Source organism: Nyctereutes procyonoides, unplaced genomic scaffold (assembly GCF_905146905.1).
Source record: "Nyctereutes procyonoides isolate TBG_1078 unplaced genomic scaffold, NYPRO_anot_genome, whole genome shotgun sequence".
In the NCBI taxonomy this organism is placed as follows: Eukaryota; Metazoa; Chordata; class Mammalia; order Carnivora; family Canidae; genus Nyctereutes; species Nyctereutes procyonoides.
This window is the reverse complement of record NW_026575041.1, coordinates 19,522,650-19,543,853: the sequence shown is the minus strand read 5'-3', so window position 1 is coordinate 19,543,853 and position 21,204 is coordinate 19,522,650. Positions and strand designations below refer to the sequence as shown.

At 43.3% G+C, this 21,204-nt stretch overlaps 1 protein-coding gene across 1 annotated transcript in view; it reads right to left on the bottom strand.

The window, feature by feature from the left end:
• FAT3 (FAT atypical cadherin 3) overlaps positions 1 to 21,204 on the bottom strand; it is a 652,865-nt gene that overhangs the window by 57,923 nt on the left and 573,738 nt on the right. Inside the window, exons 14-15 of the mRNA XM_055320836.1 lie at positions 3,965 to 4,354; positions 996 to 1,210 (exon numbers count right to left, since the gene is read on the bottom strand). Coding sequence (XP_055176811.1) covers positions 996 to 1,210; positions 3,965 to 4,354 — 605 coding nt within the window. The remainder of the gene's footprint in view (positions 1 to 995; positions 1,211 to 3,964; positions 4,355 to 21,204) is intronic.

The following is a 21,204-nucleotide window of genomic DNA, read 5'->3' as shown; positions in this document are numbered from 1 at the left end:
CCATTTTTGTCTGTCTACAGCTTGATGACACTTACTACACATGATTTTCCTCATGCCTTGAGTCAGTGAGGATAGAGCCAAAGCTGATATGGATAGTTTGGTTATTTTTTTTCCCCAATTCTGCAAATAATGGTCTCCACCACTGAGTCAGACATTCTTTAAATCTATGCAGTTCCAGGTTAAGGAAGCCCAAGAAAATTCCCTTTCCCACATGGCAACCACACTGGCCCACTCTCTACTGCTCCATTTTGGGGATATTGGGATTTCTATGTGTGCAAGTAGTCTTGTCACATCCAGGAAGGAGAGAGGGCCTGGGAAGTTCACCACTGGAGTGTAAAGAATGAACACCCATACCAGGGACTGTAGAAGCCAGAGAGGACAGATGGAAGGGACCTGTCCAGTAGGGGTGGTGATGATGGTTAAGAATGGGATTGATGATTTCCCAAATGTAATTTGTAAGTTTGAGAGAACTTATGTTCTCCTAACACATGGCTTGTCCTTACTGGTGTTAAAAAAACTTCCTTCCAGAAAGAGCTTCTCTAAGAGTGGCCAGTCTTAATCTTGCTCCCATATACAGCTATCCGGCTCTCTGTGTGTACATGCGTGCGTGTGTGCATGAGTGGGGTGGGGGGAGGATGGATTTATTTAATCTTAGTCACCCCATAACTTACTGTCTAAGGTCAGAAACCAGTGAGAGCTGCCATTAGAAATGTATTCCATGGTCTGTTCTGTTTTCTTAAAAAACAAAAACAGACACTCCCAGGAAGAAAGTAATCATTGGTCACTTATACTTTGATATAAATGAATTTATTAGGCCCTCCAATGTAGAAAAGGAGAAGGAGCAGCTGAAATATTGGTGACTGACTGGGGTTCTTGGGGACAAAAAGACCCTGAGAAGAAAAAGTGTAATGAGAATTCAAGATAGATTTTGCTCACTTTTTCACTCTATTTAGGACTATGAGCCTCGGACATCTGGACCTCCCACTGGTACCTACCAAAATGACAGAGTCTCCGACCAAGGCGTCTTCACTGATGACAGCACTGTAGACATCCTGGCTGAACCTGGGAGGGTTGTCATTCACATCTGTGAGGTTGATGCTGACAGTGGCCACAGCACTGAGAGCCGGCATGCCCCCATCTTTGGCTTCCACCACCAGGTAAAACTTTTTGCATAATTCATAGTCCAGGCCCTCAGAGACAGAAATACCTCCTTTGAAGAAAAATGGGAAGTTTTTGATTTGATTAGGAAAAAAACTTTGGTCAGCAGTTCCATAATCATGGTAATATTTATAATATCATCTCTAGCCAAGAATTTTAAATATTCAAGATTTTGTTTATTTAATGCCCCACGGAAAGCATCTTAGAGTCTGACTAATGCTGTCAGTTTAAAAAACACAGCCATCCATCAGACACAACACTGAAGAAATAAAGTCTTTGACTATTTCTGCAATAGCTTCTGAACATCTCTCAAGCAGCCTGAGACTCTCTGGCATCATTCATGCATATGCCGCTAGGGAGAAGCATCCTTAGTAAGTGTCTCCCTATGATCCCTTAATTGGACCCGGGCAGACAGAGAATAAGCTGAGATGTGTGGATGTGACTGCATGACCCCGCCCCTAGTCAGCAAGTGAATACCTGCAGACTTCACTGAATTCAATTAACGACTAACATGCCTCACCAAGTTATAATGTGCTTATCTCAAACTATTACAGCACAAAGAGGGCAAAGAGTTCAGACATCTCAAGGTACCGTGACCTAATGGAAAGGAAATACCTGGGATTAGTGGCCAAACAGTAAGTGTGAGTTTAGTGTCCACAACTATAGAGCAGAAGTAGTGTCCATGTCACAAAGCAATTTAATTTAAGGAAGTAGAACAAGTGACAGGCCCTGGCTGAGTGCCACCCCTAGGAAGGGCTCTGTGAGTGCTTTTCCTTCCCATTCTATCTCTTTCTGGTGAAGTGACCCAATCTTGCACTCTGCAATTGGAAACTGGTCATCGTACTGCCTGTAGAGCAGTTCTCAAAGGAATTAACCTCTCTCCCAACTGGAAAACAATCTTTAGGACCAAGGTCAGGATGTCACATCCATTCACATCTGCAGACAGGCATCTTCCCTAGCTGCTAAAGCTGCCCTTCTACTTAAGGTGAGAAACCAAAGTCATGCCTGTAACAAGAGCCTCTTTCTCTCCATAATTAAGTTTTATTAGCAATTACCCCTCTTAGCACTTTGTTTTGTATCCCAGTCTCGTTATCCAGTGCCAAAATTAAACAGCACTTAACCGTTTCCCCATGGTATTCATATACAATGGCCGTAACTAGACAGACTAAGTCTAACATGTATTTAAATGAGGGAAACCCCATACATTTTAATTCGAAGTAGTGACCTTAATAAATGGAGTTATTGGGCAGCCCCGGTGGCGCAGCGGTTTAGCGCCGCCTGCAGCTCAGGGCGTGACCCTGGAGACCTGGGGTTGAGTCCCATGTCGGGCTCCCTGCATGGAGCCTGCTTCTCCCTCTGCCTGTGTCTCTGCCTCTCTCTCTCTCTGTCTTTTATGAATAAATAAACAAAATCTTTAAAAAAAAAAATAAACAGAGTTGCTGCTGGGAGAAGTTGCTAATGCAATTCTTCCACCAATGTTCCCCTTTCCTAAACCTAAGGGCAGGAACTGTATCTTCTTCCTATTTTGCACCATCCCCCACCCCAGCAGAGCAGTGCTCTATAGAGAGAAGAACATGTATTCCAGAATCAGGGAGATCTGGGCTCAAATCCTGGATCCCCCACTGACTCCCAGTGGACATTGGAGACCTTACTTAACCTCTTCAAAGCTCTGTTTTTCTCATATGGAAAATGAGAAAAATAGCTAATGATTTAATAGGAAACTGGCACATTCATCATGTTAAAGAAATGTTGCGGATTATGATAGTTTCCTATTCATGTTTACTGAACTATCCAAAGGAGAATGGACCTCCTTTCCAACCTTACTCAATGAGTGCATTTTCCTTTTGTGATGAGGGAATTATGTCCAATGGACAGGAAATGGAAGAGACTTACCTTTCTTATCTGAAAAATAGGCCTGCTTTGACATGACTATTCATGGGGGATTGGGTGAACAAATGAGACTACTCATGAAAGTGATTCAAAAATATTAATACAAACACTATGAAAAATGAAAAGGTGAATATGTTCACTCTTCAAAGAATGTCCAAACTTGCTTCTTGAATTACTCAAAGTGCCCCCAATAGTTAACTCCCTAATGAAAAGAAAGTCCTAGGCTTTCCCTTTTGTTCTCTTGATTCATTTTTTGACCTATTTTCCCTAAGCGATGCCACACTGGCCCTGAGTTTGCAAAGGGCGTGGTAAGACATGACAGTGTTCTGACTGGCAGTTAGTAGGCAGGACCCAAATACAGTGCTGGTTCTGGCTGCCTGGGGTGCTGAGTTGAGAAGGCCTGCATGTCACCATGCATGCCACTTATCCTTGTCTGCTTTGGTAGGTGACAAGAGAGTGGCAGCCTGAGTGTGGATAGGGACAAGTGCACACTGATGTCTAAGAGCACTTCCACATCCATAAACACATGATCTAAATAAAACAACACAAAATGAAACAAAGCAAAAACAGAAAAGAGTGGGAAAGAAACAAATCCTTATGCTCAGTATGCAAATATTACTTCCTGTCCCCATCAATGAACCACGTTACTGCTTTCAAGCTTTCCTCTGAGAAATCCAGGACCCCACATGGTGGTCAAGTATTTGCCCAATGAGCCCACAGCTGGGGGCTTAACACTTGGCAGGGGGCATCCACAGAAACAGAGTACCAGAAGGGACCTTTGGGTTTGCACGCAGGTCCTGCCATGAGAAGGTGTGCTTTCACTGGGAGGGGCGTAGGAGAGGAAAAAGAGCCCATTCAGAGGGTGGTTAGATGGTTAAGAGAAATATGAATTCTAAATAGGCTGCCATTTACCCACCTGTCTTTGGGTTGATTCTAAATCTCCCTTGTTCATTCCCAGATCGGATGAGATACGTAATCTCAGCATTTGTGCCGATATCTTTGCTGGTGGCAAAAACAGCAAGCACTTGGGTGCCGGGGGAGGTATCCTCAGGCACTGTCACCAGGTAGTCCCTCCGCTCAAATACAGGGGGGTTGTCATTAATATCCAAGACAGTGATGGTGACGGTAGCAAGAGAGGACAGAGCCTGACCGGGGCTCTGGTCGGTGGCTTGGACACTGATGTTGTAGGAGGGCTGCTGCTCCCGGTCCAGTGGCTGCTCCAGGATAATGATGCCTGATGAGCTGTCGATGGAGAAGAACCCGTTGGCAGAGTCCGCCAGGGAGTACACCACCTTCCTGTTGATGCCTATGGGAGACGCAGGAACGTTAGCGGAAAGAGTGCAGCTTGATGCTCTGCACTCACTAGAATATTATAGCTCTGCTGACTTAGACAAAGGACAATGACAGAAGTCAACAGCTTTGGTCCTACGAAAGTTTAATAAATATATGGTGGAATTGGGATCCCTGGGTGGCGCAGCGGTTTGGCGCCTGCCTTTGGCCCAGGGCGCAATCCTGGAGACCCAGGATCGAATCCCACATCGGGCTCCCGGTGCATGGAGCCTGCTTCTCCCTCTGCCTGTGTCTCTGCCCCCTCTCTCTCTCTCTCTGTGACTATCATAAATAAATAAAAAATTAAAAAAAATATATATGGTGGAATTAAGTGGTAAAGAAATGTAAAATATCGGCAACAAATTTCATAAATAGTTGGGTATTCTTCATATATTAAGGAACCCCACACATCTTTTAAGAAAAACTCTAAGATGCTGATAGATATGTGGGTAAAGATGTGCCACAGAAAGAGAAATACAATTTAATTCATTTCTTCAGTAAATGAGTATCTGCAATCTATCGGGCACTATTCTAGGTGCTAGAGATTTTAGCAACAGACGACTCAAACATTTCTTTTGTTTTGTTTTTTTTTAAAGATTGTATTTATTTATTCATGAGAGACCCAGAGAAGAGGCAGAGACACAGGCAGAGGGAGAAGCTGGCTCCATGCAGGGAGCCCGATGTGGGACTCAATGCTGGCACTCCAGGATCACGACCTAAGCCGAATGCAGATGCTCAATGACTGAGCTACCTAGGCACCCCAAGGGTCAAACATTTCTTGAGGAATTTCTTACACTCTGTGGGAGTACATAAGAAATTAACAACAAACAGTCAAATAAATGGCACATTAGAGGGTAAAAAGGAAGAAAACTAAAGCCATAAAGTGGGGAATGGGGAGTGCTGGGGAGAGAGAGTTTGGGAGGTAGAGGGAAGGATGGTAACTTTAAGGTGGTCAGGGAAGGCCCTGACATTTGAAGAAAAACCCAAATGAGGGGAGGAACTGAATAGTGCAGATGTCTGGGGGGAGAACACTGCAGGAAGGGAGACCAGCAAGGACAGGGGTGGAAGTCCCTCAAGTGTATGTGAGGGCACCATCAAGAAGGCTGCTGTGACTATGGTTGGGAAGAAGGGAGTAGAAGATGGCTCCGGGTGACAGCAGGTTGGGGAGCAGACTGTGTGGGGTTGTAGTGCTGAGGTGAGAAGCCAGCCAAGGGCCCTGAGATGGGCAGTCATGAGACGGAATTCAGATTTTTTTTTTAAGATTTTATTTATTTATTCATGAGAGATAGAAAGAGAGGCAGAGAGAGAGAGAGAGAGAGAGAGAGAGAGAGAGAGGCAGAAACACAGGCAGAAGGAGAGGCAGGAAGCCTGACGTGGGACTCAATCCCGGGTCTCCTGGATCACACCCTGGGCTGAAGGCAGCCCTAAACCCCTGAGCCACCCAGGCTGCCCGGGACTCAGATTTTTAACAGGATCACCCAGACTAATCGTAAGGGGTGAGAAGAACAGCAAGTGAGGAAGCAGAGACAGCTGGTCGACTCCCGCAGGAATGTAGGCATGTGACAGTGGTGACTTGCACAGGCGGTGGGCCCTGAGTGGTGAGAAATAGTCTGTTCCGGCCTGTTCTGAACACGGAGGTGGTGAGAAAAGAATGTTTTCTGATGGTGGGGCTGGCAGGAGACGAGGTGTGAGAGAAAGAGAAGATCCCAGGATGATTCAACTTTTGGCCTGAGTGGCTGAAAAGTGGGAGCCGCCGTCAGCTGGGATAGAGAGGGCTGCAGGAGGATGAGGATTTGGAGGACACACCAGGAGCCCCGTTTTGGATAGATTAAATTCGAGATGGGCATTTTGTGTGTAAGTGGAGATTCAAGTAGGGAGCTGGGCAGGAGGCTGGAGATCCAAAGAGAGGTCCATGCTGGAGCTAGGGATGTGAGGGCTGCCAGCCATCAGGTGCCACACAGAGCCATGAGATGGGTGAGGCCATAAGGGAATGTAAAGAGGAAAAGAGCAATCTGACGGCCATGGGCCTCGAGCACTGCATCAAGGAAGGGAGAAGATCTACTCTGAGGGCGACCTCCCACTCTGTGATTTAAAGAAACGCATTCACTTAGCAAAGTAGCATTTTACCTTAATATACACAAAGCTAAAACCTATCAGCCAGGAAAATGTCTACCAACAACCAACAAATTAGTGAACGATGATCAGATTGACTTCAGGTTCTGAAGACTGATTGAATGCCTTGTCAGAGGATCTTAGCACTTCAAAATGGTGTATGCACCCCAAATTCAGCAGGTATTAAGATTTTTAAGAGGCAAAATGTAACAACGCTATAGGCTGATATAACATTATTTTGATCCTACATGCTCTCAATGAATACAGTCATTAATCAAGGGTCTCTAGCTAGGACTGCCATCTGAAAATGCCTTTTGTGAATCATGGACTCCTAGAATGTAAGCTCTTAGAAGGGAGGGCCTCGCTCTGTGTTGTTTTCTATTATAACATCACACTATGGGGTCAGACATTTGGCAGTAATAAGAGTTACACTTTACTCCCTCAATGTGTAATTTCTCTTCAGCCAAAATTCCCAGCAAACCAATAAAATCATCTATCTGCAGGGAGTGACATAAATTGCATTATGTGGCTTTAACCAAAAGGTCAACACTGAGAGCTTGTTCTTGGTTCCATGCCAGAGAGTCCATTTTTTCCAAAGTTTCATCATTTACTTTTATTTCTCTTTCAAAACAACGGCCCTGTGATATATAAACATCAACTTCTGATTTTATTGGTACTGGGATTAAAAACAAGGTTTTCCTATTCCCTTGCTGTCCCTGGAAATAAGAGCAGAGGTTTTGGGGATGCTTTCTGGCTCTTTGTAGTATGGCTCCAAGATTAAATCCTTCCACAATTCCGGGGGGGGGGGGGGGGAGGAGGTGAATATGCACAGGATTGCAATAACCCTGCCTGGGTGCCAGAGCTGGTTGTGTGTGCCAGAAGTTGCCTTGGCTGATTAGAGGCTCTCAGGACACCTCTCAGAGTCACAAAAACAGATTTATGGAAACACATCAGCGACTGACATAAATATACCACGCAGGTTTTCAAATCTCACACACTGCCTGCGAGTTTGACTTCCACCCCCAGCGTATGGAACACCACCCTTACCAACAATAAGATGGGGCAGGAAATTCATGTAGGGTCTTTCATCTGAGCATCTGCTGACAACAAGACCCCCTTCACTGATGCATAAACCAAGGACTGAGGGATTTGCCTGCTGCCACTAGCATTATTAGGTGAGCATGAGGGACAAAATCCTGTGTTCCCTAGGCCAATCCCCTTGCGGATTTCCAGAGATCTGCCCCTGGACATGCTTCTTCTTTAGATCTGGAGATCATTTAGGAAGAAGGGAGTTTATGACTCACTGTTCTGCCAGCAGTGGTGCTCCGAACGAGCTGAGTGAGGAGAGGTAGGGGTTGGATCTGCACACTGCTGCTCTCTGTGGCAGCAAGGCCTGAAGGGAAGGTGCCTCTAATGGCTGCCTGTGTTTCCTCCATTGGGACGGACGGCTGAAATCCAATCAAACCTATCACCTATGTTCCCAATCTGCGGCTTTCTTTTCCAGCCCTATTCAGAGGCACTCCACTCTGCTCACATCCCCAAGCAGGAGATGCTGTGTTCTCTGAGCTTCCTGCTCAGCGGGCTGGCCCTGTTGTGGAGCACTGAGCACTGCGTTTACAAGGCTGACATTAATCAGCCACACAAAGACCATGGCTCCCCTCTGGGCAGATTCTGTTAATTTAAATTCGGTGACAGGGTTTTTCTGCTTTGCCACAGCAGAAAACCATCCCCTCCCCCCTCCAAGTTGCTGACCCCAACTCCCCCCACTTCCCATACATTCTGCTTCTGACAGTATCTTGGGCATTCACACCAGGAGGAACTGGGAGATTTATTGTTTCCTTCTCCTTTCTGTTACCAATCAGACTGATATGGAAGCGAGACCAGAAAAGGGGGAGGGGAAAAAAAAAAAACCTCAACAAACCTGCCAAATGGCATCACTTATGATTTGGTAGCTCTCAAGAAAAGAGCAGAATGTATTTTTGGAATGTATTAAAATTCCCCACTTAGACTCACTCGCAATGGATTTCAATAATTTCTAGAAATAAAGTCAGACAGGTAAATGCCAATTTAGAGCCAGTACTTCTGGTGTAGCACTTGGATCTTTGCTGTGTTACCAGGTGATGGGTGCTATCTTTGTTAAATGAATGCAAGTCGTGTCACTAAAATGGTAACTTCCTATCCAAGGGCGTATGATAAATGCCATCCCTCAAATCACCATCCCGTTGCTACGTACCCAGCAGAAAAGATGAACCCGAGTAGAAAACTTGCTTGCTAATTGGTCTAATGCTCTTACTCCATGTCACCATGTGTTATATTAAGGTGTAACAGTAATCCATCATTTTGTGTCTGTGTTTTTAAGTATGTAATTCTCTTCTCCAATTTGAGCCTAATTTAATGAGGACGGAGCTACTTAGCTTCTCAAAACGCTGAAATGACAGGCTACCAAGAGAAGTATGACTTTCACTGGAAGTCAAGTTTCTATAACTGTGGCAAATGGAGCAAGCAGGTCTTCAGAGGATTAAAATCAAGTAAAAAGAGAATGGTTGAAAACCTGATTTGCTCAAGGGAAGTAAGAGGTAGTGGCATTTTTTTTGGGATGGAGTTGGAGGGAAGAAAGAGCACATAAAAATTCCCAGTATGGGAATGCTGTAAAACTGTGGGGTGGGGTGGCCAAAGGCACCCATATTCTCTTCCTTGGAAGGTTTCTGAATGGACGTTAGGTTCTCCTAATTCATCCAAATGGAAAGATGGATTTTTGGGGCATGGGGCATTTGAAAGCACAGTGAGTGCTTTGAAGACATGTGGTCCAGTTCTGGAAGACAGGAGACCTTGCCTCTGGCTCATGGTTTGGCCAAACTATACAAGTGTACTTGGACAGGTCACTTAACTTCTTCACTGGGTCACAAGTCTCTTCATTTTTGTTTTTTAAATATTTTATTTATTTATTCATGAGAGACACACAGAGAGAGGCAGAAGGCAGAGGGAGAAGCAGGCTCCTAGGGAGCCTGATGTGGGACTCCATCCTAGGATCCCAGGATCACGACCCAAGCTGAAGGCAGACTCTCAGCCACTGAGCCACTCAAGCACCCTTCAAGTCTCTTCATTTTTAAAATGACAGTCCAGGTCAGTTGAGGCCAAGACGATCTTCCAGACTGTGCTCCATTTCCAAATTAAACTGATAGAACTAGTTTCATTTGTATTTCCAAAAGATCATCCCCCACCCTCAAAGCGCTCATGAAGTTGCCAGGCTTTGGCAGACATGGGCTTCATTACCAACCAAGTCCAAATTAAGCCTAATCATGATGAGCTATTGGAATCTTCTGGATGGGAAGAAAACAGCACAGCAATTCATACCATTCAGTTAAGTGTTCAGAGTTCACGCATACGGCTTATAGCAAGGTTTTATTAACTCAGTGAGAAATAATGCTCACTGCAGGATCATTCCCAAGGATCTAACCCAATGTCAGAAGAACTCAGCTCTATGTTTGAGATTGTTAGAGGTGTTAGAATCAGCACCAAAACCAAATGGTGAGAACAGTCAACGCGGCAAGTACGCTGAGATTTTTGTAAACTGGAAAAAATGTTTTCTGCCCTCCTCCTAACATCAAGCTCTCTAAGCTTCAGGAAACCACAAGAGCTCTTTTATGCGTACTCCGGGGTTTTATGTTGGCAGCTGCCATGACTGTCAGGCCAGGGCCTTGTCTATGACATTAACCTTAACACCCTTCAGCAGTTGCACGGGTTCTGGCCTCTAGGTGGCACAGTTAAGATGGAATCTCTACTAAATATCTATCAACTGGCTTTTATTAAGAGATTTGAATTTATATGGAATACATATCTGGGGAATAAATGACCTGAAACAATCTCACCCATCAGACTCTAGGTACCCTCTGAATTTTGGTTTTCATCACTTATTTTTTTTGATCAACTTTACTGCTATACTAAGATGTCATAATTTATGTATAGTCACAGGAACACATTTTAAGTATCCAGCTCATAAACTCTGACACATGTATACCCCCGTGGAACTGTGGCCCTCATTGGCATCTAGAACATTTCAATCATCCCTTACAGTACCTTCGTGTCCCATTTTGGTCCATCCCCCGATCCCATGCCCCAGGCAATCTAATAACTTGGTTTTGAACCAACTCTTTTTCCTGCTTTCATTAATGCCTATTCATCAGTGCCAGAAATACCACAAGTATATTTAGTTTTCACAGTCTTTATGACTGAGACTCGGTGACTACAGCATGCTCGTATTTAAGCTATAAGGATTATCCTTTGAAGAAAAATGATAAACAAAGCTTTGGTTCTTGAATACGTCATTGCATTCTTTTGTGACAGCCTTATCCTTAAAAGACAGTAGTTACTTTTGAGAAGTGCAGGATTCTGTCTTTCTCACAGGAGACACTGGACATGACCCTTCCATTCCATCTGGACTTGCCAAGTGCCACCTATTTTACTACTCGAGGCAGTGGGCTGAGGGGAGCCAAAGGAGACCATCTCTAAACCTAGGAGTTTAACAACTTGATGAGGAGGACAATTTAGAGTTTCCTGCGTGTCTTTCCTTAATTTCTGTCTCCCATCTGAATTGGAATGGCGGGCTCTTTTGATTCTGCCTTGGAGGCATCACTAGATGTCTTGTGGCCAGGTCTCACCTAGACTGTTGCCGAGAGATTCCTGATGGCAAACTGCCTCAGTTGTCATCCCCTGCTGGCCAAACCTAACCAGAGTTTAGCTCCTAAAATTGAGTCCACTTTGCCTCAGCTGGGGAAGATAGTCACTGATTGCTCACTCCCTATAGTCAGAAGTAGAGATGTCTGAGGATGCCTTTCCAATCCTGTGACCTCTGGTCCCAGCCTACCCTTTGAGCGTTATCTCCTACTCCACTTGTCATCCTATGCTGTCTACTCTGGCTACTCCTGAAAACTCCATGAGCACTTACTCCTCTAGGGCTCTGCTCATGCTTGGCTTTTTACTCAGAATGTTCTCTTCCCCTCCTTCCCTTGTCAAAATCCTACATATTCTCTGTAGGGTCTCCTCTGGACAGCTTCTTTAATTTCCCTAGTTTCTCCTTTCTCTGTGCTTCCTTAACAAAACTTGTACATTATCATTAGTTATGTCCTCTCTCCCACTTGATTAATGTGGCTTTTAGACAGAGGGACAGTGTAATGTTATTTCTATAGCTCAGTGCTGAGTCCAGGACCCCACACAGAGTCAGAAAGCAACGAACATTGAATTGCAGAAGAAGCGATCAGCAGACCAGAGCAAGAGTATGAGCTAACACAGTGCATGTAGGTGACATGCACACTGCACATGCCTGTGTTAAAGAACTGGAGAACCCCAAAAGGGTGCGATTCAGAGAAGTTGGAAAGATTTAATATTGAAAATGTACATAAGGGGAGCCTAGGTGGCTCAGTTGGTTAAGTGTCTGGCTCTTGATTTCAGGTCAGGACATGACCTCAGGGTCATGAGATCGAGGCCTGAGTTGGGCTTCATGCTCAGTGGAGAGTTGAGTCTACTTGAGATTCTCTCTCTCTCTTTCCCTCTGTCCCTCCCTTGTGCTCATGTGTGCACTCTCTCTCTAAATAAATAAATAAATAAATAAATAAATAAATAAATAAAATCTTTAAAAATTTACATAAAACAAATACAAATATATAAAAAACTATTGCTAAATGGATAATTGCATTTGTGAATAAAATTGGTAACTACTCAATTTTCCCAGAATGAGGACTGGTTGAATAAGTTATGGTACATTCATATCACAGAATACTATACATCACCATCACCATGTAAAAGAACACATACATAGCAACATAGAAATATGTTTGTGAGCTAGTGGAAAAATCAGGTTACAAAACAATATCTAGCTTATGAGTCCATTTTTGTAAAGAAAAAAGGTGGAAGGGACTTCATCAAAATAGCAACAATGGTTAGAATTGACTTTTCTTTTGGTCCATCTCTCTAGGGTTTTTTTGTTTGTTTGTCTTTTTAAGATTTTATTTATTTATTCATGAGAGGCACAGAGAGAGAGGCAGACACATAGGAGGGTGTGTGGGGAGAAGCAGGCTCCCTACAGGGAGTCCAATATGGGACTTAATCCCAGGACCCGGGATCATGACCTGAGCCAAAAGGCAGACGCTCAACCACTGAGCCACCCAGGCGCCTCTAGGTTTTATACAGTGGACACAGATCATGTTTCTAGTAAGTAAAAGAACTATTATAAACATCATGTAATGGAAAATTTATTACCAATTTTGGAGAGCAGTCAAATTTCTGAGTTACTTTCCAGGCCAGTTTAATTCTCAACATATATGCCATTTGAAGTAATTGTAGAAAAGGATACTTATATGTTGCATAAACATTCTTTTTTTGGATATTTTCACTGCTCATTTTTTTTGTGTCCTGAAAGACATTGACTTTACTTAGGGAAAAAATTTTTTGTTAGGTGTCACAAAGTTATTTCAAGTGATACATTGTTTTGAACTATTTTGTATTCTTAAATTAAGCTGTAGAAGAAGATGGCTAGCTTCAAATCTCCTCTCATAGTCTGTGGGAGGCAAGTAAAATCCCATTACATCAAAAGAGCTCAAACTGACCGCTTTTTTCCTATCTTTAAAAGAGGCCTTCAGATGATATAAAATCAAAGAAAGTTGCCATTAGGAGGTCCATAGAATTGCAATTATTTTTCAAGTTACATTTTAAGTAGACTCTCTGATTATTTCTGTTTTAAGTGCCTTTTACAAGTTTTCATTGAGTGATGACTAACCCTGGCACATTACCCCAGGCAAAATACCAACTTTGGGGTCAAGAATCTTGGAGATCTTTGAATAGTCAAAAAGGACAAAATGTAGCCCCAGTCATAGAATCAGGGAGATCCCGATAATTCCATTGACTTCCTGGGGACTCACCATTTGGGCTGGCACCAGCTCTGCTGGGTTGCACTGGCAACATGATTGTGAGGTTCTTAGAAAGAGAAAAATGAGGGGCCCCTTGTTTTAAAAAAGGTTGTGAAGTTCAGCATAGCCACAGCAGAGCATCAAAACATCATGAAGCCCTTCTAAGCAAGGGGTCTGTACACCTGCAAAGACTGTACTCCCATATATCTGGCTGTGCTGGTGAGTGACACCATCTTCCTGATACCTCAAAGGCTGCAACCCATCTGGGCATAAACCTCCCTACCATCTATGACTTGGCACTTTGCTAAGCCTGGGACAGTCAAGTGTAAGTAAATGAATTCATCAAAGTGCTCCAAACTTCATCTTTATTGGTGCATAGAACTTCTAAACTGGGTGACCAGTGATAACACTAAAAATATTTCCTAAGTGGGTCAATATGTACGACCACTGGATCAATCATTCATCTATCCAATGAATCACTTCCACCCAATAAATCCTCAGGCACTGAGGATGCACAGAAGAATCATAGCCCCTCAAAGTTTCCCATCTCTCAGGAGACAAGCATGGATATAGTTGATTATTGGAGAGTAACAGCCAAGGGACATTTCTCAGGGAAGAAAACAACTCAACTGATTCATGAAGGAAAGATAGGAGTTGTCGAGAGTACTAAAGTATAGACGTGATGAGAAGAAGGGGCATTTTGGGTGAAGTGAACACATGCGAAGTAAAGAATGATGATATTGGGTGCTTGGAGAAGGGCAAAATGGCTCAGAATTGCTAAACGAGAAGTTTAGAATGGCAGGAGCCAAAGCTGTCTATTTTCAGAACCACTGGCCTATTACCAAAGCTGTTATACACAATTAGAGCTGGAGTAAATGAAAAGCTGGGTGTAGGTTAATGGGTGAATTAGGAGAGAGAAGGAGGGAGACCAGAGGAGTGAGATGAAGAGGCTGTCCCAGTGGGAAGCATTTCATGACATGTGAGAAGTTATTTAAAGAGCTCACCACAGATGATGGACAACATAATTGCATCTGTCAAGGAGGTGTCACAAGGTGAAATGATAGTGAGTAACCTGTGGCAAAGCTGATAGGCACACTCCACTGAGCCTCAACATACCCTGCAGAGATAGGAAGTCAAAGTGGGGGGTCTGTGGCGTCTGCACAAAATGCCCAGGACTAGGTGGAAATTCCCCAGGACACCAGCACTCCCGTAAACCTGTCCTCATTGCTGCATGCTGGATGGGGACTGACCCACAGAGGAGCTCGGCGGCCTGTTAACCAACCCTGTAGCATCCAGGAATGAAGCAGCATGTGAATGGGTGAGCATCCTCATTGGAATGAATCACACCACCACTCACAGTTAGAAATCAGAATTCCCTGCCCATAGGTGGCAATTGCCAAAACCCTTCACTAAGATATTTCTTTCTGGAAGGAATTAGCTATTTCATTTGTTTTGACCCTGTACTTGGAAGAAACTGGATTGACTGATTGATTCATTCATTTTTGAGAGAGAATGGGCCTGTGAGTGGGGGTGGCAGGAGAAGGAGAGAGAGAGAGAGAGAGAATCTAAAGTAGCCTCCATGCACAGGCTCTTGACTCAGGGCTTGATCTCATGATCCCATGACCCTGAGCTGAAATCAGGAGATGGATGTTTGACCGACTGAGCCACCCAACCGCTGCTGGAAGAAATAGGATTTTAAAAACCATAACAATGATGACAATTCATATGTGTCAAATGCAAAGGCTTCTAAACCAGAAAAGGTATCACAGTCATTTTGAGGGGAAAAAAATGTATATCGAGTCCTATTCCAGGCTTTCCAAATCAGATTTTGGACGTGGAGCACTTGCTTATTTGTGTTTGTCTGTCTGTTTGTTTGTTTGTTTATTTATTTATTTATTTATTTATTTATTTATTTATTTATTTATTTATTTTTGCCTGTTTATTTTTAAAAGCTCCCAAAGGGATTCTCATGCACAGCCAGGGAACTGGTTTGTCTGACTGTTACTTTTGCTCTATTGTTGGATCCTGGAATTAGGGAGGGGGTAGGTCCTAGGGCTCTAATCAACTGAAGGGATCCTGAAATCTTAGGTATAGAGGGTCATCTCATATTCCCAAATTAAGCTCTATGTGATAGAAAGCACTCACATTCTCTCCAGTGGGCCTGGAGAAAGTAATTTTCAGTGTCTGAGGCTTCCTCCATGACATAGTCCAGACTCTGTGAGTGAAAGCCTCTGGCAGAAGGAACCTACATACACACCAGACATAACATTAGGGAGTTAACATGGAATATCTAATGTTGTTTTCTCAACAACTTGGCGGTTCAGCATACAGGTAAGGAGCAGGTATTGGGTGGTTGGTGCAGAAGCTGGTGTCCCAGGCCCTCCAAGAGCTCATTGTCTGGTGGGAAAACAAGGAATTCATATCTCCATTTCTCCAGGGAGGAAAATTTCTCCCTGAATTGGGGTTCAAAAGGGAGGGGGAACTTAGTTAAGGTTAGATAGTTAATAGAGGCTGGAACTGGAATGTTTAATCTGTCTCCTCCCAAAGCCACAGTATGATGTTGTTTCCCAAAGTGACAGGCCAATGTGACAAGGATGGGATAGGGTGCCACAGTCCACCATCTAGTCACAGGTGTGACTGCAGAAGGTATCCTGATGCTGGTGGAGGTCAAGAATTCAGGGTTTAATGGGGCCATGGAGACCTTTGCTCGACTCTTCCATTGACCAGATAGCTTGAAAGGAGCAACCTAATCTTTTTGAAGCTCGGTTTCTCCATCTGTGCTGAGAATATCAACAGCTCTTCTGCCATAGGAAGATTACAGGTGTCTGTTTTGGGATCTCTGGAGAAAGGCTTCAAACATAACATTAAATTTTTTTGATATCTACAACAAAGAGTTTCAACCACAAATGCTCCAGAAATGGCTTATGTCTCACTGTCTTTAGAGGGATTATTTAACTTTTATGAACATTTTAATAGTCCCTCAGCTACCTTCAGAGATTTAATACTTTAGAGAATAACAGAGCTTTGGGGAAGAAAAAAAAAACACATTAAAATCACTGACCTATGCAGCTTAGAGGTGACAAGCTCTAAGGCATTAGGAAAGACATAGAATAGATGGTACTTAAGAGCAGACAGGTTGAATCAGAATTGAATCCCTCTTGGAACATCTTCTGGCAAAAATTACTAGAATATAGAAAAGAGCCTTGGACTGAGATGTCAGGATACCCTCCTTTTAGATCCTGCTCTGCCACTAAGAAAGTCATCTTGGATAAGACTCTATCTAGGGGCCTCAGTTTCCTCACCTGGAAAAAAAAGTTTTGGATTGGATTTTGTTTCAGGGCCTTTTCAGAGTGACATTCCAAGATCTGCTAGGGTATGATGCACAGAAGTGGGCCTACTGCCCCAGGAGGAATCCAGGAAACCACAAGAAATAGCAACAAGGAGCAGCCAATGTGCTGGCCATCACCACTCACCCTGCCATGTCGAAGCAGCCTGTTCCCAAATTGTCTGAACCACTCCTTCTTGAGGGAGGGCCCTGTTTTAATTGCCACTGACCTGCATCAGAGCGCTTTTTTCCTCACAGAGTGGAGCCTGTGGGAGGATAATGACTATAGCAAGGGATTCTTAAGGATATGTGGACATAATTCCGAAGGTCACACACTTGCATTAATATGCTAGTTCTCTATTACTCCATGCCAAATTACCCCAGAACTTAGCATGAAACAGCACATACTTAGTATGTCACAGTGTCTGTGGGGGCAGGAATCCAGGCGTGGCTTAGTTGGCTGGCTATGGCCCATGGTTTCTCATTTCCCTGTTGCGTGGGAATGTAGTTTTATCTGAAGGCTCAAACGGGGGTGGGTGGTCCACTTTCAAGCTCACTCATCTAGTTGCTAATAGAGACTCAGTCCCTTGTCATGTGAGCCTCTCATAGGCCTGCCTCACAATATCATAGCTCTCTTCACCAAGGTGAGTGATCCACAGGAGAGTGACAGAGTGCTGTACACTGAATTGTGTCCCTCTAAAACTTATATGCTGAAGACCTAATCCTGATGTGACTGTATTTGGAGATGGGGCTTATTTTTTTAATTTTTTTATTTTCAAAGATTTTATTCATTCATTCATGAGAGACACACAGACAGAAAGAGAGGCAGAGACAAGGCAGAGGGAGAAGCAGGCTCCATGCAGAGAGCCCAAAGTGGGACTCAATCTCAGGACTCCAGGATCATGCCGTGGGCTGAAGGCAGGCGCTATACCCCTTAGCCACCCAGGGATCTGAGATGGGGCTTTTAGGAGATATTAGGTTAAATGAGGTCATAAGGATGGGGTCCTAATCTAAGATTCATGGTCTATAAGAAGAGGAAAACAGAATATTGTTTCTCTCTCTACTGCACATACCAAGGAAATGCCATGTGAGCATGCAGTGAGATCCTTATAGATTGGTGTGAATGACACTCCCTTGGAGTTTGTCCCATAAAGATGCAGGAAACCACTAACCCAGAGTTCTCAGCATGCATTTCTCTCATGGTTCTAGTACCTAATCCATAACACTTTGCTGAGAACTTATCTCCTCTCTTCACTTTGCTTCCCAAGTCCCTTTTCATGGCTCTCAATAAGGGGCATATGCACAAAGCTAGGATGAGTCAGAAGAGATTAAAAAAAAACAACAACAACAACTGGAGAGATTCATTTAATGTGGTTTGGTCTGAAAGACCTCTGTTTAATAGCTCTCATGGGTTATTTTTATGAACATTACTCTCAGATAAATAATCTGCTCCTTCATAAGGAGCTATCCTCTCAGAGCAAATAATGCTTCAAGATACTGGGCCAGCCATTTATTTCCTCTGACAAGACTGATACTTCGAAAACCCAAGTTTATTCTAGTATCTGCTCCATGAGAGCACAGCACAGCACAGCACAGAAGTCATACCAACTCCCTCATTAAATATTCAGAAAATGAACCCCCAACATGGACAGCAAGTTTACATTATCACAGTGAATGGCAGTGCAAAATTAAGAAATCTGAGGGCTATGGAAATACAAACATTTGAGTAAAAATTGGAAAGTTCTCCCACAAGATCACTTTTCTCTATTTCCTGTTCTCTAATATGAGGTTAATATGAGGACCTAACTATTAACTTTAGAGTGAAAGGCATCATTCTGGAAGATGCTGAGAAACAATTTCTGTATTTTCTATTAATTCACTCTACCAATTGCACCCGCTCAGTAATGTAATGCCTGCAGAGCCCTCAGTGGGTGAGGCATTTATCCTCCTCATTTCTTGGTGACTTCCTCTCATGTTTCTTCTGGCACTCGGAGCAAACTCCTTGCACATTTTAATTATTATATGTCATGGTGTGGACTTCTTTGGGTTTGTCTTGTTGGGGGTTTTCTGTGCCTCCTAGACCTGGATGTCTGTTTCTTTTCCTCAGTTATAGACGTTTTCAGCTATTATTGCTTCAAATCAGTTTTCTACCCCTTTCTCTTTCTCTTCTCCTTTTGAGTCTCCTGTAATGCAAATATTAGTATGCTTGATGTTGTCCCAGAGATTGCTTAAAACTATGCTCATTCTTTTAAAATTCTTTTTTTCTTTCTGTCTGTCCAGCTTGGGTACTTTCCATTACCCTGTCTTGTAGCTCACTGATCCGTTCATCATCCAATCTGCTGTTGATTCCTTCTAGAGTATTTTTCATTTCAGTTCTTGTATCCTTCAACTATGATTGGTTCTTTTTTATATTTTCTATTTCTTTGTTAAAGTTCTCACTCTCTTCATCCACTCTTCAGTCCAGTGAGGATTTTTTGGCCATTATTTTGAACTCTTTATCAGGTAGATTGCTTATCTGTTTCTTTTAATTCTGAATCGTTGTTTTATTTTTTCATTTGGAACATATTCCCTGCCATCTCATTTTGTCTTGTTCTTTGTTTTCTTTTTTTTTTTTAAGATTTTATTTATGTATTTGAGAGAAACAACATGAGCTGAGGGAGGGGGAGAGATCAAGAAAGAGAGAGAGAGAGAGAGATGCAGACTCCCTGCTGATCAGGGAGTCCGATGCAGGGTGTGATCCTAGGACCCCAGGACCATGACTTGAGCAGAAGGCAGACACTTAACTGACTCAGGCATCCAGGTGCTCCTCTCTGTGTTTGTTTTTATGTTAGGTGGATCAGCTGTGTCTCCCACGCTTGAAGGAGTGGCCTTATGTAGAGGGCTCCTGCTGGTGCCCAGGACCAGGCACTCTAGTGATGTCCCCCTTGTGGGACTATATGGCTGGGCTGTGACAGCTGTGGGTGCACTGATATGGCTTGGCTAAGAGGTCCAGCCATGGCTTCTGCTACTGTGCTAGTGGGCAGGGCTGACCCCTCCCACCTGTCCCCTTCCCTCCCACCCCATTGGAGTCATGTTGGGTGGGTGTTAGACATGGACATGCTCCTTCCTTTTAAATCCCAAAGCCACCACTCTAATTTTGGCCCTTAGAGTCTTTTTTAATACCCTTCTGGGAACTTTCCTCACCCTCATTTTAGAGCCTTTTATCAGATTAGCCTTTCCTAAACCCAGAATTGATGAGTTCCTTTCTCAAAAGTGCTCAGTGGCTCTTTGCCACTTATTGGTTTAAGCAAATAATCCCTGGCCTGTGTGAGCCACCACAGTCAGGCCCAGACTACTTTTCTCATCTCATTTACTTCTCAATATGCTGGATGACATGATACTCTCCCAATTATTGAGTCGGGTCCACATGTTCCCAGCTTCACAACTTTATCCTCATGGTTCCTGTCTTCCTACCTCTGCTTGTTGAAATCCTGTTCATTCTGGGAGCTCTGCCTTTTGTTAAAGGTATGTGTGTTCCTGACTCATGTTTTTCATTCCTGCAAATGACCTGAGGTCTGTCACTGCACATTCCTGATCTTTGAGAATCTCGTAGTTCCTTCTGTAGTGTCTTCTACCTAGCTACTCACTAAATTTCTATTAAATTCAATGGAACATAATTATAACACATGTTATGAGCCCCTCAAGTTTTTCTGAAATTCTTAAAAGAAGCTCCAAACCTTGCAGAAAATTTTCACAGGAAAGGAGTAAGTGAGTGGCTTATTAGAACATTTCCTTGTTTTATGTCCCTGGTCCGTAAGAGGAAAAATATGTCCTCTTGCATCTCAAATATCTGGAAATTGCCCTCTCAATAAATCATGAGCTATAACATATTTTGCAGAGCACGTTTACATTTTATTTTCATATAACTTTGCCTAAAATGGTCACAGACCTTAGCTCTGATCTTCATCATTGCATATTTCCTTTGCTAGCTCAGAAAACCCTCAAAATTAGGAAGCTGGACACAAATCCTACCTATGAGAGGCAGACTAAGTAGTAAGATATTAACCCCAAAGACGTAGTACAACCAAAGGACCCCCAATCTTTCCTCAAAGTACTATATTTTTAAGCATGTTAGGTCAAAAATTCATGGCATTAGCTTATGGGATTGAGGATGTTTCCATTTTACAGGAAGACTAAGACTTTAGTGCTAAAATCTAGATAGTTGCCATGCTATTTTTTAGAGCTTGTAAAATGGATGTTGAAATTATCTTGCCCTTCTCTGTTTTTTTAAAAGACTTTATTTATTCATTCATGAGAAACACAGAGAGGCAGAGACACAGGCAGAGGGAGAAGCAGACTCCCTGTGGGGAGCCCAATGTGGGATTCGATCCTAGGACCCCAGGATCATGACCTGAGCCAAAGGATCAACCACTGAGCCACCCAGGAAGCTCTCCTTTGTTTTGATTTGGTTCCTAACTTAGGCAGTTACTCCAACATTAGTGTGGTTTT